The sequence below is a fragment of the Zasmidium cellare genome (genome assembly GCF_010093935.1).
Source record: "Zasmidium cellare ATCC 36951 unplaced genomic scaffold M409scaffold_48, whole genome shotgun sequence".
Taxonomy (NCBI): domain Eukaryota; kingdom Fungi; phylum Ascomycota; class Dothideomycetes; order Mycosphaerellales; family Mycosphaerellaceae; genus Zasmidium; species Zasmidium cellare.
The window spans coordinates 244728-258076 of record NW_022986992.1 but is presented as its reverse complement, the minus strand read 5'-3'; the positions used below and the strand labels follow the sequence as shown (position 1 = coordinate 258076).

Sequence of the window (13349 nt, the reverse complement as noted above, 5' to 3'; positions counted from 1 at the left end):
CATCTTGGACACTGTGGTCTTGTGCTCCTCTTCCATCTGGGCGATGAGCTGCGTGAGGCGACTCTCCTCATCTTGGTAGTCTTTCAAAGATGCCTTCAAGCGCTCGAGGTTGGTTGCATGATCGTCGTTCTCTTCAGTGAGAGTCTCTGCCTCCTTCGTCTTCGCTTCCAGCTCCTCGTCGAGGCTATCCCGCTCATTGATGATACCTTGGAGTTCTTCTTGCAGATTCTCAATCTGGCGAGTCTTCTCGTCGCTCTTCTTGTCTATCTCGTCCCAACGGTCCTGGAGTTGCTTGATACGGTAATCACGCTCCGCAAGATGCTCAATGAGTCCTTGAATCTGTCGACCAAGCTCAGCCGCGAAGTCGTCCTGGTCCTCAAGCTGCTTATGTTGGGTCTTCAGACGGTCGGCAAAGTCCGTCACGTTTGACATTATCACATCAAGCATCTCCTCGTTGGACAAGTCTTCAGTTGAGGGGTGGAGAAAGCCATGGAGGCTCTCGCGAATCTTGATGAGCTTCTCTCTGATGTTCACCACAACCATACCCGCGTCCTCACCCGCAAATCCAAGACCTTGAAGCTCGATCTGTATGACTTGAAGCGATGTCTTCGCCTCGTTGGCCTCATGGCTCAGCAAAAGGATGGCATCCTGAAGTCGCTTGCGTTCCACAGACCACTCACTCTCATATGAGCGTCTCTGGGACTGGCTGAGCGACTGCTGTTCGTTGGCCATGTACTCAGAGTCTTCTCCCAAGTCCTTTGCTGGTTCGGACTTCCACACTTGTTGTTGGCTTGCAAGGACCAGCATCTGCTCGTCCAAGTTGCCGAAACCTGTGTTGGCATCCTCCTCTTGTAATTCGGCAAGCTCATTCTCGATATCCTCAATCTTGGCCTTCGACTTTAGCTTCCTCTGTTGCTCGAGCTGAATTTGAAGCTTATGGATGCGAGCCCGGCGCTGCACACGCTCCTCCAAGATCTCGTCCAAGGGAGCAAGCTCGGCATGCTCTTCCAAGACCTGGTCGGACTCCTCCTGAGAAAGCGCTGCGGGAAGAGAGTGACGGACGGATATGCGTCTGAAGCGCTTGGATGGTCGCCCGTGGTCGGCACCTTCGGTGGGTGACTCTGTCATTCGGCGCTTGCCAGCCATCTTGCGCGGGTGTGGTGTGATATGAGTCGCAGTTGTCTGTAGTTCTTCGTCTGGAGCTGTATCACTACCGAAGCGCACGTGCTTGTCGGAAAACTGGGAGGCGCCTGCGAGCTCGTCTTCCTCTTCTTCAATCACTTCTTGGACCTCATCGAGCATCTCGTGTTCCTCGTCGACAGTGGATCGCAGCGTCCGCTTTGTGCGCTTGCCTGCTGCTGTCTGGCTCTGGACGGAAGGAGCTTCTGATATGCTTGAGGCATCGCTGGCCTTTCTGCGGCCGCGGGTCTTGCTCTTCTTTGGAGGCATGTCTCAAACGTCGTGATACTGTCTAATTTGCTGTATGATTTGGGATTGGGATTTTGAAGAGGTGCGTCGGAAAAGGAGTCGCGGCGATGATGCGTAGAGCAGGCGGGGAAGGTGGGAATGAGCAGGATCAAGATGGCAGGTGTGTGCATCGTCCTGCCTCCAAAAATTAACACCCGGCGACGTCACGCGTCCGTACAAGGAAACCGCGTTTTCGGCCACCAATCACGGGCTGCGGAGTGGGGCATTCACATGTCCAGAAGTGACTGTTTGAGACCTCACTATTTTCAATGACACTGTCTAATGCATGAACGAGAGTCGACACCATCACTCATCGCGTTGAACGTGCACTTCATAGACAGGAGTTTGGTCCGTCTTCCTACTGTCCTGCGCGAACATGAGCTAGATATCTCAAGTCGGGACACATTCGATCCAAATGTCCTGAGACGACTAAGGTCCATCCACATGGCCATGATTGGGCCAGATGCCATTTCTTCGCGATCGTCTCATCCAACCTCGCGCACGCTGCACCACGTCTCATAGACTTGCTAAGAAGGCGCTTTCACTGGCTTCCAGGTCTTACTTCGCTAGCAGAGTGAAGACAGTGTGCCGCACCATGCACGCCGACATGTAGAGGTAGCATGGAATACATGCTGCCGTCGTTGCTTGTTGTCACGATGCGTCGTTCGACTGTGCGTCAAATGAGGCAAGGGCAAGTAACTCCTCGAGCAGCAGTCTCCGTCTGTGAATGGGAGGTAGTCTTTCTTCCTTCATGCCTTCATGCTTGCGCAAGAGAGGGACGTCTTCTCGACCCATGAAGTTTCTGCATCGTGAAGGATACCAATTCAGGTTAAGTCGCGACAGGAAGCTGGCTCATTCTTGATCGATATTCAGGACCGCAGTTGAATGCTTCACAGAGTCCTCGAACATCTGCAAGGTGGCAAGGCCATTATTGAAAATTTGGGTCGTTTCCATTATGTTGATGAGGCGACTGCTGGCCCCAGGCTTCAAGTAGATGAGCCATCCCAGTCCTCCTCTCTTGGCAAATTGTTCCGTTATCGATGCTGTCCCGGCTTGCAGTCAGCAGTGTAACTTGACGTGCCACGGTATGATGCTGTTGTGCTGCGACCCATGCAGAGGACGTGTACGAGATTCCGCCTGTGACCATTGTGAGCGCTGCATCTAGACTCTTCACGATAGCATCTTGCGACGCATGTCCGTGTCGGGCGTCGTCATCCTCGAAGGAGAGAACGTCGAGTTTGAGAAAACAAGGAGGTCGGTCAGCCTCAATTTGTGATTGGGTGGAGAGCGGCCAGCCTTACTGACTTGATTTAGCGCGAAAACACGAGCCGTTGAGGCTTGACGACGATGATGATGAACTCCGACCTCCACGCACGTCTTTCGTTTCATCGAGAGCGCAGCACCGCGATTCACTCGGAGGCTCACCAATCGATGAGCTCGGCGCACTCGTGAGGGTGCGTGGTTGTCGTGGGTTGTCGGGTCGAGAAATATCAATACGCGCCGTGGAGTTACCCCCTGGTCACCCGGTGATTGATGAAACGCTGAACGCAGGGAGACTCTGAGAGAACACGGCTTGGCCAAATCTCGCCCGCTGTCTGTCCCAGCATTCCTCTCCTCGCTCGCTCGATGCTCTCTCTGCAGGATTCAACACACCAAAGTCGGCCTTGACTGCCACTCATTCCCTCGACCATCCTTCGCGAAACCAATTGGGTCGGCAGGCTGGCCTCCTCATTCACTCGTTCCACCTGATAGCACTGCTATTGTCCACCGCCGTCGACGCCTTGAGCGACATCTCACTCTTTCACGATCCGACATCTCGATACACTTCGCAGTCGTGCTGGACACGACTCGCACAATCGCAACGACATCTCACGAACCCAAATCGACATTGACCGACCAAAATCACACGCATCGAGTCAGTAAAGCTGCGTTTGACACGTGAGCGAACGCTGTTTTCTACCTCGACATGGCTTCTTGGAAATGGGCGCTGCTAGCAGCAGCTATGCCGTATGCTTTGGCGGAGGAGGAGTCTGCAGCTGAGAAGGAGGCAAGCATTACCAACAACAAGATGGTGAAATACATTGGCTGGACATGGGCTGGAATCATTGGCATTGTCTTGATCTACCGATGGACCTTGCACCTGCTGCAACATGTCCGCCAACTCGCCAACCTCAACCATGGCACCTCTTCCGACGGCAGACAGCGCTACTTCAGCATCCCCGATGAGCGATGGGCTCGATTCAAGCGCCATTGGCTGTCGGCGCCATTGCTCAGGCGCAGACACAACAAAGAGTTCAGGCTCTCTGCTGCGATCAACGTCGGCACCTTACCTGGCCGTATGCAGTCGTTTTTCCTGGTTGGCTATTTCGCCCTGAACATCACCTTCACCGTCTGGAAGATCGACTGGAGCAGCTCTGAGTTCTACCATACCGGTCTGAGCCGTACTGGTATACTCGCGACTCTCAACATGGTTCCACTATTCCTCCTCGCTGGACGTAACAACCCCTTGATCTGGCTGCTCGGAATTAGCTTCAACGACTTCAACATGATCCACCGCTGGATTGGACGTATCTGTGTATTCGAGGCCGTCGCCCATGCTGGGTTCTGGTTCGGTGGCAAGGTCTTCACTAACGGTGCAGAGAAGGGCTACAAGATGATTGCAGCAGCCATGGCGAACTCTACCTTCATTCTCACGGGAACCATCGGCTTCTGTGCTTTCTGCGCTCTTCTTCTCCAGTCTCCGTCCATCATTCGACATGCCTTCTACGAGACGTTCCTGCACCTTCATATTGCGCTTGCGATCACTGCTGTTGTCGCAGTCTGGATGCATCTGGACGGCATGGCCGCCCAGCTCATCCTTCTCGGTGCATTAATCTGCTGGATCTTCGAGCGCCTCGTCAGAGTCTACCTGATCGTGCGAAACAACTTTGGCAGACGCGGCATGACCAAGGCTCAGATCGAAGCACTTCCTGGTGATGCCATCCGAGTTACTCTGCATACGGCAAAGAAGTGGAAGTTCAGGCCAGGCCAACACATCTACCTCTACATCCCCAGCATCGGCATGTGGACCAGCCACCCTTTCTCGCTCGCCTGGAGTGAAGAAAGCCCTGATCTTGCGAATGAGAAGTCACTTCCCATGTCGCGACAGGACATCTTCTCTGCGAAAACGACGTCGACCTCGCTTATTATTCGTCGTCGCACTGGTTTCACAGATGCGTTGTACAAGAAGGCAGAGGCCGCTGATAAGGTTGGACTGACCACCAATGCATGTGTCGAAGGACCATATGGGCATGAGAGCTTCCAGTCATATGGCACCGTCATGCTCTTTGCAGCCGGAGTTGGCATCACGCATCAAGTTCCACATGTGCGCGACCTCGTTGCAGCATATAGCAATGGTACATGTGCTACCCGGAAAGTTGTCCTTGTCTGGATCATCCAATCACCTGAGCACTTGGAATGGATTCGACCCTGGATGACTTCTATCCTCGGAATGGAGAAGCGTCGTGAGATCCTCAAGATCCTACTCTTCGTCACCAAGCCTCGCAGCACAAAGGAGATCCACTCACCCAGCGCCAGTGTCCAGATGTTGCCCGGTCGCCCGGAAGTCAGTGCACTCATCGCCAAAGAGCAGCAGTCTCAAATCGGAGCAATGGCCATCAGCGTCTGCGGTACGGGTGCCCTTAGCGATGATGTGAGACGAGCAATGCGTGATCGCTGCGAGTACACGGAGATGGACTTCTTCGAGGAGGCTTTCTCGTGGTAGTTCCTCGCTGGGACTTCCTCGTGGATGGCCTATAGAGCCGCAGCTGATGAGAGTGTTCGCCTTGGGCGTGCCAACGAAGAAAATAACGTGACAAGGAGTTTGGAGCCGTTTTCGTTTCGAGCAAGGACGTTGGATACTGTGGCATGGTTGAGCAGGAGCTTCGGTCTCTTTCCCTGGCCTCTTCATTTCTTTTCATTGCATGTATATTACCAGCATTCGAGCTTCTCCATTAGGGGCCGGCAAGCCAGCCTTGCACAGCATCGCAGGCGGCTACGGTAGTACACGAACTTGCAGAGACATATGGGACATCCTGCAAACAAAATGTTCATTTTGAACGATCGAAGTCCTTTAACAACCTTTCCTTCAAGTTCTCTGTAGAAGTCGCATGGTAAAGAGAGTCCTGGAGCACCGCAGCGGCTTGGCTTCCTGCAGACCTTTCGGACCTTCGCCGTCGCAAATGTGTTTGCTTTGAGGCTACATTCGAGTGACCATGTGTTTCTATTACATGTTTGGTCGCCGGCTGTTTCGACTTGCCACCGAATATTGATTAAGCTTGATTAAGCCGAGCGCTGAAAGGAAGCGGCAGCTTGCGCCGTGCGCACGGATCCTCCGTACGCATTCGCAGCTCGACATCATCTATACCACTTCCTCCCATTCACTGCACACACTTTGCTGCATTTGCGAGCCAATTCATACCGCCTTTTGGCCCAACCAGCTCACCAACCATCTCCGAACCGCAAAATCCCCACTCCACAGTCGCCCAACCTGTCCGAATACAACGTAGGCCGCAGTCTCCGGGCAAACATCCCCTCCGATCCATCCCAGATGAGTGACGGAGCAGGGGCTACGGCACCCAAGCCGAGCAGCAGTGTCAAGTTGGTTCTGCTCGGTGAAGCTGCAGTCGGAAAGGTAAAGACAGCGTGAAATGATGAGGGAATATAGGCGCTGACAACACCCAGTCCTCGCTCGTTCTGCGCTTCGTCAACAACGACTTTCAACCTAACAAGGAACCCACGATTGGCGCTGCTTTCCTCACACAAAAATGTCAACTACCGAACCGGACGATCAAGTTTGAGATATGGGATACCGCCGGTCAGGAACGATTCGCCAGCCTCGCGCCCATGTATTACCGCAACGCCCAATCTGCCCTCGTCGTCTACGATGTCACCAAGCCATCGAGTCTAGTCAAAGCGAAACACTGGGTCGCCGAACTGCAGCGACAAGCTTCGCCGGGGATTGTCATTGCTCTGGTTGGCAACAAGCTTGATCTCTGCGAAGATGACAATACGGAGAGTGAGCAGGCAGATGCTGAGAACGAGACAGAGGAAGAGCCGAGCACAGCACGGAAGGTCAGCACCAAAGAAGCAAAGTCATACGCCGATGAGGAGAACCTGCTCTTCTTCGAGACCAGCGCGAAGACTGGCCATAACGTGAGCGAGGTCTTCACCGCTATCGCCAATGCTATCCCCGAGACAAGCTTGAAAGGTCCACGGAGTGGCGCCAGTGGAGGCACGCAAGCTGCCATCAGTGCTGGCCAGGATAATAACAGAGTGAACCTGAATGCACGGGGTGATGCTGGACCTAAAGAGGGCTGCGCGTGTTGAGCGCGTCGTGTGTCGGCTCTCGAACACTCGCTTTTGTCTATGAGCGTGAAGCACGGCGTTCTGCTTACTACTATGGCAATAGGGTATGGGTTGCGACTATCAATGCAAAGAGCACTTCCAGCAAGAACCTGGTGACGTACCACCTGTTTCCTTATACAGCCAGTCGGCGTGTCAGCAGAACACGTAAAGTAGGAGCTCTCCCATGTCCTTCACGCAGCGTCAGTGTCAGCCTTGGGATCTTGTTCCAGCCGCGATTGACCGCCCCGGCAATCCGTTCACATATAATCTTCTTCATCATACGATCACATCTCATGTACTGACAACGAAACAACATATGTGACTGTACCGGCCTCTCCTCTTGTCAAACGATCGAAATCCACGCACCATATCAAGATGTCTGTGGCAAAGATTGACCTACCAAGTACCATCAACACCCGACTCAACTACTATCTCGATCTCGACCAAGGGGGCACCAGCGTAACGTACCCGGAACTGCCGGCGACAAGTTGAGGAAGTCCGATGTTTTGACCGATCTCAGGAGCTGCGAGGAGGACTTTACTTTGGATAGAAATGGCTTCCAGCTTGTGCAGCATGAAAGTCGGGAGAAGTCGTTTGATGATGACGCGAGGGTGAAGGATTTGGTGTATCGAGAGACGGTTGGGTTGCTTAAGGATGTGTACGCTTTCTGATGATTGTTAATGAGGCGTTGGCTGACCTTGAACAGCACCGGGGCGTCTTTGGTTGCGCCTTTCTCTCACATGTAAATTAAGCGAAGGTGTTGCCGGAGTGCCAATAAGTCTAATACTTCGACACCAGCATCCGACGGCAATCATACAAAGAGAGCATCGAAGCCGCCAAGAAGGCGAAGGAGATGGACATTGTAGATGAAAGGACTACGATCCTGGGTCTATCAACTGATGGATATGATCCAGATACGCTCTATGAACCCAGCCATATTCTGTCACGTCGACCAGAGCTATAACGGTGCTCTCCAAGTCCTGGAGGATAATATGTCTCCTCCAGAAGCAGAAAGATGGAAGCGGTCGCGATGGGGAATGTAAGAAGTGATAAGACTATTGCGAGGGCATGGCTGATACTCCAGCTCCAGTATCAACGTCTGGCGACCGATCGAACGGGCCGTCCTCCGCGAGCCGCTCGCCGTCTGTGATGCTCGAACGGTCGACGAGGCTGATCTTCGTCCGGTCATGGCTTTCTTGCCCCAGAAAGGCGCCGGAACGTTCGATCAAGTCTCGAAAGGCAAAGGCTTTGAGATCTGGAATCTTGCGAAGAATGAAGATCACAAGTGGTATTATGCCTCGAGGATGTAAGAATGCTCGGAGAAATCCGATAAGCATGCCTTTCTGACATGCCTCGTTTTGCTAGGATTCCTGAAGAAGTGCTCTTGATCAAATGCTTTGATTCGAAGAACGACAGGGCGAGACTGAGTCCTCATACTGCTTTTCAGTGCGAATTCGACGAAGGACCGCCAAGACAGAGTATTGAGGTGCGATGTTTGGTGTTTTGGGAAGATGATACTGCCGCAGTAGACTAGCCGTCAAATGTCAAAGCTTTGCATGTGACTGTAATGTCTGTGAGCCTGAGGCAGTGACTGTCCCACTACTTTTACTGTAGTGGCTGAGCTGCACGTCACCTTCCACCATCTCCCAGCTGCCTTGCTCTTCCTCAAGTTCAACTCTTGCACTGCCAGCCTTGCTGCACACATCAACTTCCATACTCAACAGTAACACCCGACGTCCAGTCACGAACAGAAACTTCAACTTCCGGCTGGAACGTGCACACGTGATCAAGTGATTCTTCAAGATAGCAAACAATCGCGTTAAGACCGGGAGCCGCTCGGGGAGCTGACAACATGGACGACAACACCTTCCAGCACGAGCTCACGCGACTGAAGCATCAAGTCTCTCAGATGGCGTCTACTTTCCAGCGCTCCCCTGTCGCTCCGCAGCCTCTGGGTCGTGCCGATACGTTCCATCATCAACTTTATGATCTCAAGTCTCAACTCGAGTGTATGCAGAACAGCCTCAGCTCACTGACTGGAACACCGACCCGAGCACCCTCAACTCAACTTTCCCAACCAGCAGACGTCTACTCGGCACTCTCGAACAATACTAATACTCTGCTTGAACCTCACAGTCAACTCAGTCTCCCTTCTGGGCCACTTTTCTGGCAACTATTCACATCTCTTCGGACCGACGTGCGTAGCCTGGACACTCGCGTGGCTGACATAGAACAGCACGTGTCGGATGTGGAAGATCGAATGCTACGGAATGTGTCTGATCTTGAGGATCGAATTGACAAACTTGATCCCAGCCAGCTCACGCCTGCTGCTAGTGAGAACACTACTCTAAACACATACGACTCTTATGCTCCGCCGACCTTTCAACAATCTGGCGATGAGTGGCCTTACACCTTATCAACTGCACCAGTGCAAGACCCTTGGTCCGCTTGGTACTCGTACTCCAATGACTGGGCAACACCAAACCCTCCAGCCGCTACCGATAACGTCGCTACAGAGCCCACGTCTGGTCCGGCGAATCCGTCTCATTCTCAATTTGAGAACTCTTCGCCAGGCTCTGAAGGCGTGGCGTTCAGAGACCGTGAGATCGCTCAGCTTGACGAGCTCATGCGGAAAGCGCAGGAAAGCATTCAGAACTCCGATACTGTGATCTCCGAGAAGGATGGACAGATTCAGCAGCTCGCATCAGAGCGAGATTATTCGAACGAGAAGATTGAAGAACTTGAGCGAGTGATCTTCCACCGGGAGAACACCATTCGAAAGTGCCGTGAGACCTTCGAAGAGCAGAATAACCAACTTGAGCTCTTGCAAGACAACTGCGAATCGAAGGATGCTGCCATTTACGGGTACAGTTCGAGGTATTACACTCTGCAACAGGCTTTCCTCGACAAGAAGACGCAGCTTTGCCACGCTGATCGACAAGTCCAACAGCTGCAGCACGCGCTTCACGATATGCGAACGAGCATGGCCGACGAGATAGCAGAGTTGAGGAACATCAAAGACGAAGAGATTGGGAAGCTCCGTGATTTCTGCGAGGCTCGAGAGGCCGTTGTGCAGCAGCAAGAGCAGATCATTGCGCGCGGTGCCAGTCTCCTGGAGGACCGCGATGCCGAGCTTGAGAAACTCGGCCAGCAAATGAAGGGCTTGGATGACGACTATCGGAACGAAACAAGGGAACGTGCAAGGTAAGTAATACAATGGACTACCGGTCTTCTGTTGCGTCGTCACTGACCACACCACCGTATGCAGATTTGCAAGATTGCTTGACGAGCGTGACGAGGAAATTGGTCAACTGAAGACTTCGCTTTCGAATGCCTTGACGCCTCATTCTAGGCAGGGCAAGCGTGAGGCGGACAAGACTCCCTCTGCGGTTGACCGCGATGAGAAGGTACTCTATCACCCTTCTCCCTTCGCGACTGCTGCAACACCAGGCCGCAGAACAACCTCCAACACAGGCCAGTGGACTCCAAAGGCGATTGACAACTACACACCGCTGCCTCATGAACAAAGACGAGCGTCGGTATGGAAAACAGGCCTGCAGCCTGCTGAGCAGCATCATAAATTCGGAGTTCCAGGGAAATTGGCATCGCCATCCCCGTCGGAGGAGAGGACACCGCCGGAAAACAAGAGTCGTGATCTTCGGCGTAGCGATAGCCTAAAGCTGTTGGAGCGACTTGCATTGGCTGAAGAAGGCGGCAGTCGCCCAGCCAGGTCTCATCATCATCATACCGGTTCTAAGCGCGTCACGAAGCGATCAAGACTTCCTCTGGACAACGACGACGACGACATAGCCTCTCGCCCGCCTTTGCCCGCGCGTGTACCGCCACGGAAGATGCTCTCCGTCAATGAACTTGGCAGTCGAGCAAAGAATGATGGCGAGACAGGTCATCAACGCCCAATATCCAGACATCAGTCCATACAAGAGTTCCCCAGACACAACAGACTACAGGCCTATGTAGAGGACGGTGCGAGTGGTGGTGACGTATAGACGAACAACGTCAGTTGAGCGGTCGCAGGTGGAATGTCGGGCCAGGAGCGGCAGCCTATGGCAGATGCAGTTGCAAATACATAAGCACCTCATGCGACAAGTGCGCTTGCCTCTCTCCAGCTGCTGCGGGATGGTGTCGGGTTGTTAGTGCTCACGGGATGATTTGGACCGGCATCGCACATCGCAGACGTGGCGCCTATGGCCAGACTGCTGGTGGTCCACAGCTCGGTCTATGTGGATATGGGTTGATGCCCACGGGCACGAATTTGTCCGAATCATGGTCCGCTCGACCACTGTGATCGAATGCATCTCTGGTAGGATCACAGCTCAATCAGCCGCTGGAAACGGACACTTAGCCGCATCTGCAGTAAGCCGCGTCTCACGCGTTCCGTGGTCACAATGGCTTTGTGGGCGAGAGTGGGCAGTCCACGGTGTCTTTGCAGCCCAACCTCTTCGCCCACACTTTACACTTCGTCGCCGACCGAGGCGCACGGGGCGGTGGTCCCCGGGCCTTGAAGCGTGACGTCTGCTTGCATGTGGGTTTAGTACTGACAGCGGTTCCCTACCATCTCGACCCTTTTATTTCCCTTGGGAGGTCCTGACCACCAGACAGCTATAGAGTACATAGCTGCTCGACCACTACTGCGTTTTCCCGCCGCACGACTGAAGCTTCATAGTTTTGTCAATCAGCATCCATCATGCCTGCCTACCCGGACGACTCACCACCCCGTGAGCGAAGGCCACGGGACAGACGGCCCCCGCCTCCTCGTGACTACGACGACGGGGATGACGACGATGACACTTACCGCCGCCCTCCACCGAAGCGTGACCCTCGCTACGAAGATCCAAGGGCGAACGGACGGCCGAGCAGAAGACGTGACACATACGATGCCAGTGACGAGGATGATTATCCGAGGAGACGTCGCCCCGAGCGTCGTGCCCCGAAGGATGAGGTGAACGGCGAGCCTGATATCCCTCCACCACCCATTGGAGAAGATCGTAAGGGCGGTGGTAAGCCTTCCACAGAAGAGAGGCTTCCACCTGGTGCTATCCCAGTCCCGGGCACTGAAGCTGCCACCAATGGTGGTTCCCCGCCCGGCCGCAGACCACCAAAAGCAAGCAGAAGCCCGAAGCGGCCAAAGGATACAGGACCATACGATGATGCAGAGGTCAAGCCCGATCCTCGCAAGTCTTCAAGACCAAGAGATGATTACGGCGACGCTGAGCCTCCACGTCGCTCGAAAGGCCGTGATCGGGACCGCGATCGGGAGAGATATGACTACGACGAACCTCCACGTCGGGCCAAGCCAGTAAAGGATCCACGAGATGCAAGGGATCCAAGAGATGGAAGAGATCCATATGACGAGCCACCTCGCCGCAAGCCATCCCGCAACGATGACGACCCACGACGCAGGCGACCTGTCTACCCAGACGAAGACACCGAGCCAGAATACGAGCGTCCTCGCAGACGCGAGAAACCCAGCAGATACGACGACGGCTACGGCACAGACAGACCCCGCCGCCAGCCGCGCGGGGACGATTACTACGACAGAGGCTACAGAACAGACGGCCGCGACTCCCGACGCTACCGAGACGACGACCGGCGAAGACGCGACGACCGCCACCGCGACGACTACGACGACTACGACCGCCGCCATCGCGACCGACCCTCTCGCAAGAGCGGTGGTGGTGGCGGCGGCGGCGCCGACCTCGACGGCATGCTCGAGAAGGGCCAGAAAAACTGGAAGAAGGTGGAGCCGATCGCGAAGCCATTGCTTCAACAGCTGGCGAAGCAGTACCTCGGAAACGCCGGGGGTAGGTAGATGGGCCAGATGCTCTTCTATCCGGTATTATGAATACGGCAGGTCACACACGATGTGGCAGCGCGAAACAGTGCCAGGCGAACCGGCGGTGTGATTTGATTGTGACTGTGATGGAATAAGATGATGTGTGTGATGTGTGAGATATGTATGGGGATGTGATCGTTTCGAGTGATATCTGGGATCTCTGGAGTTGAGGGCATGGAGTCGAGTTTGAGTGATGAGTTTGTATGAAGAACATGAACTTCTCTCTTTTTTTCTGGTCTACTTCAAGTATGTAGCTTTGCGAATGAGACCGGTATGTCCAGTGAAGTAACAAAACATCTTGTTGGTGAACTGAGTTGGTTGATAACGGGTTGCTTCATGCGTGGTAGTGAACTGTTGTTTGTTTAGCTTGCTCAAGGCTCATTGAAGAATGTGCTTGTAGAACCATGTGAGCTAACATGTATGTTCTCTTTGTCTGCTGTTTGGTAGTGCGGCCGCCCACGTCCGCCTGCTGACAACGAGCTTGAAGCTAGGCTGTTGAGTTCCCGCGGCTCTCTCAGCTACTACGTCTTCGAGCCATTGATGAGAGGGAGGCGTCAAGTAGCGCTAGTCTCTTCGAAGAGCCATTTCGAATGTCTATAAGAAGCTGCAGACTTGCATGGAACAACAGCAAGACCGATCCATC

At 53.9% G+C, this 13349-nt stretch overlaps 4 protein-coding genes across 4 annotated transcripts; all 4 read left to right on the top strand.

Annotated features, from left to right (window-relative positions):
* Positions 1-3433: 3433 nt before the first annotated feature.
* Positions 3434-5230, top strand: M409DRAFT_59990 (uncharacterized protein; the record flags this gene model as incomplete). The annotated part of the gene is made up of 1 exon (XM_033814343.1): positions 3434-5230. One exon carries the CDS (start codon positions 3434-3436, stop codon positions 5228-5230), a length of 1797 nt encoding a protein of 598 aa, XP_033661408.1.
* An 825-nt stretch (positions 5231-6055) lies between these two features.
* On the top strand, positions 6056-6834 carry M409DRAFT_70470 (uncharacterized protein; the record flags this gene model as incomplete). The annotated part of the gene is made up of 2 exons (XM_033818747.1): positions 6056-6139; positions 6190-6834. The coding sequence occupies 2 exons, from the start codon at positions 6056-6058 to the stop codon at positions 6832-6834; spliced, it is 729 nt and encodes a 242-aa protein (XP_033661407.1).
* Positions 6835-7227: 393 nt separating this feature from the next.
* Positions 7228-10859, top strand: M409DRAFT_29137 (uncharacterized protein; the record flags this gene model as incomplete). Its single annotated transcript, XM_033809328.1, has 9 exons — positions 7228-7316; positions 7373-7510; positions 7559-7594; positions 7651-7714; positions 7767-7891; positions 7943-8158; positions 8218-8338; positions 9089-10056; positions 10121-10859. The coding sequence occupies 9 exons, from the start codon at positions 7228-7230 to the stop codon at positions 10857-10859; spliced, it is 2496 nt and encodes an 831-aa protein (XP_033661406.1).
* Positions 10860-11557: 698 nt separating this feature from the next.
* On the top strand, positions 11558-12682 carry M409DRAFT_29136 (uncharacterized protein; the record flags this gene model as incomplete). The annotated part of the gene is made up of 1 exon (XM_033809327.1): positions 11558-12682. The coding sequence occupies one exon, from the start codon at positions 11558-11560 to the stop codon at positions 12680-12682; it is 1125 nt and encodes a 374-aa protein (XP_033661405.1).
* Positions 12683-13349: the final 667 nt, after the last annotated feature.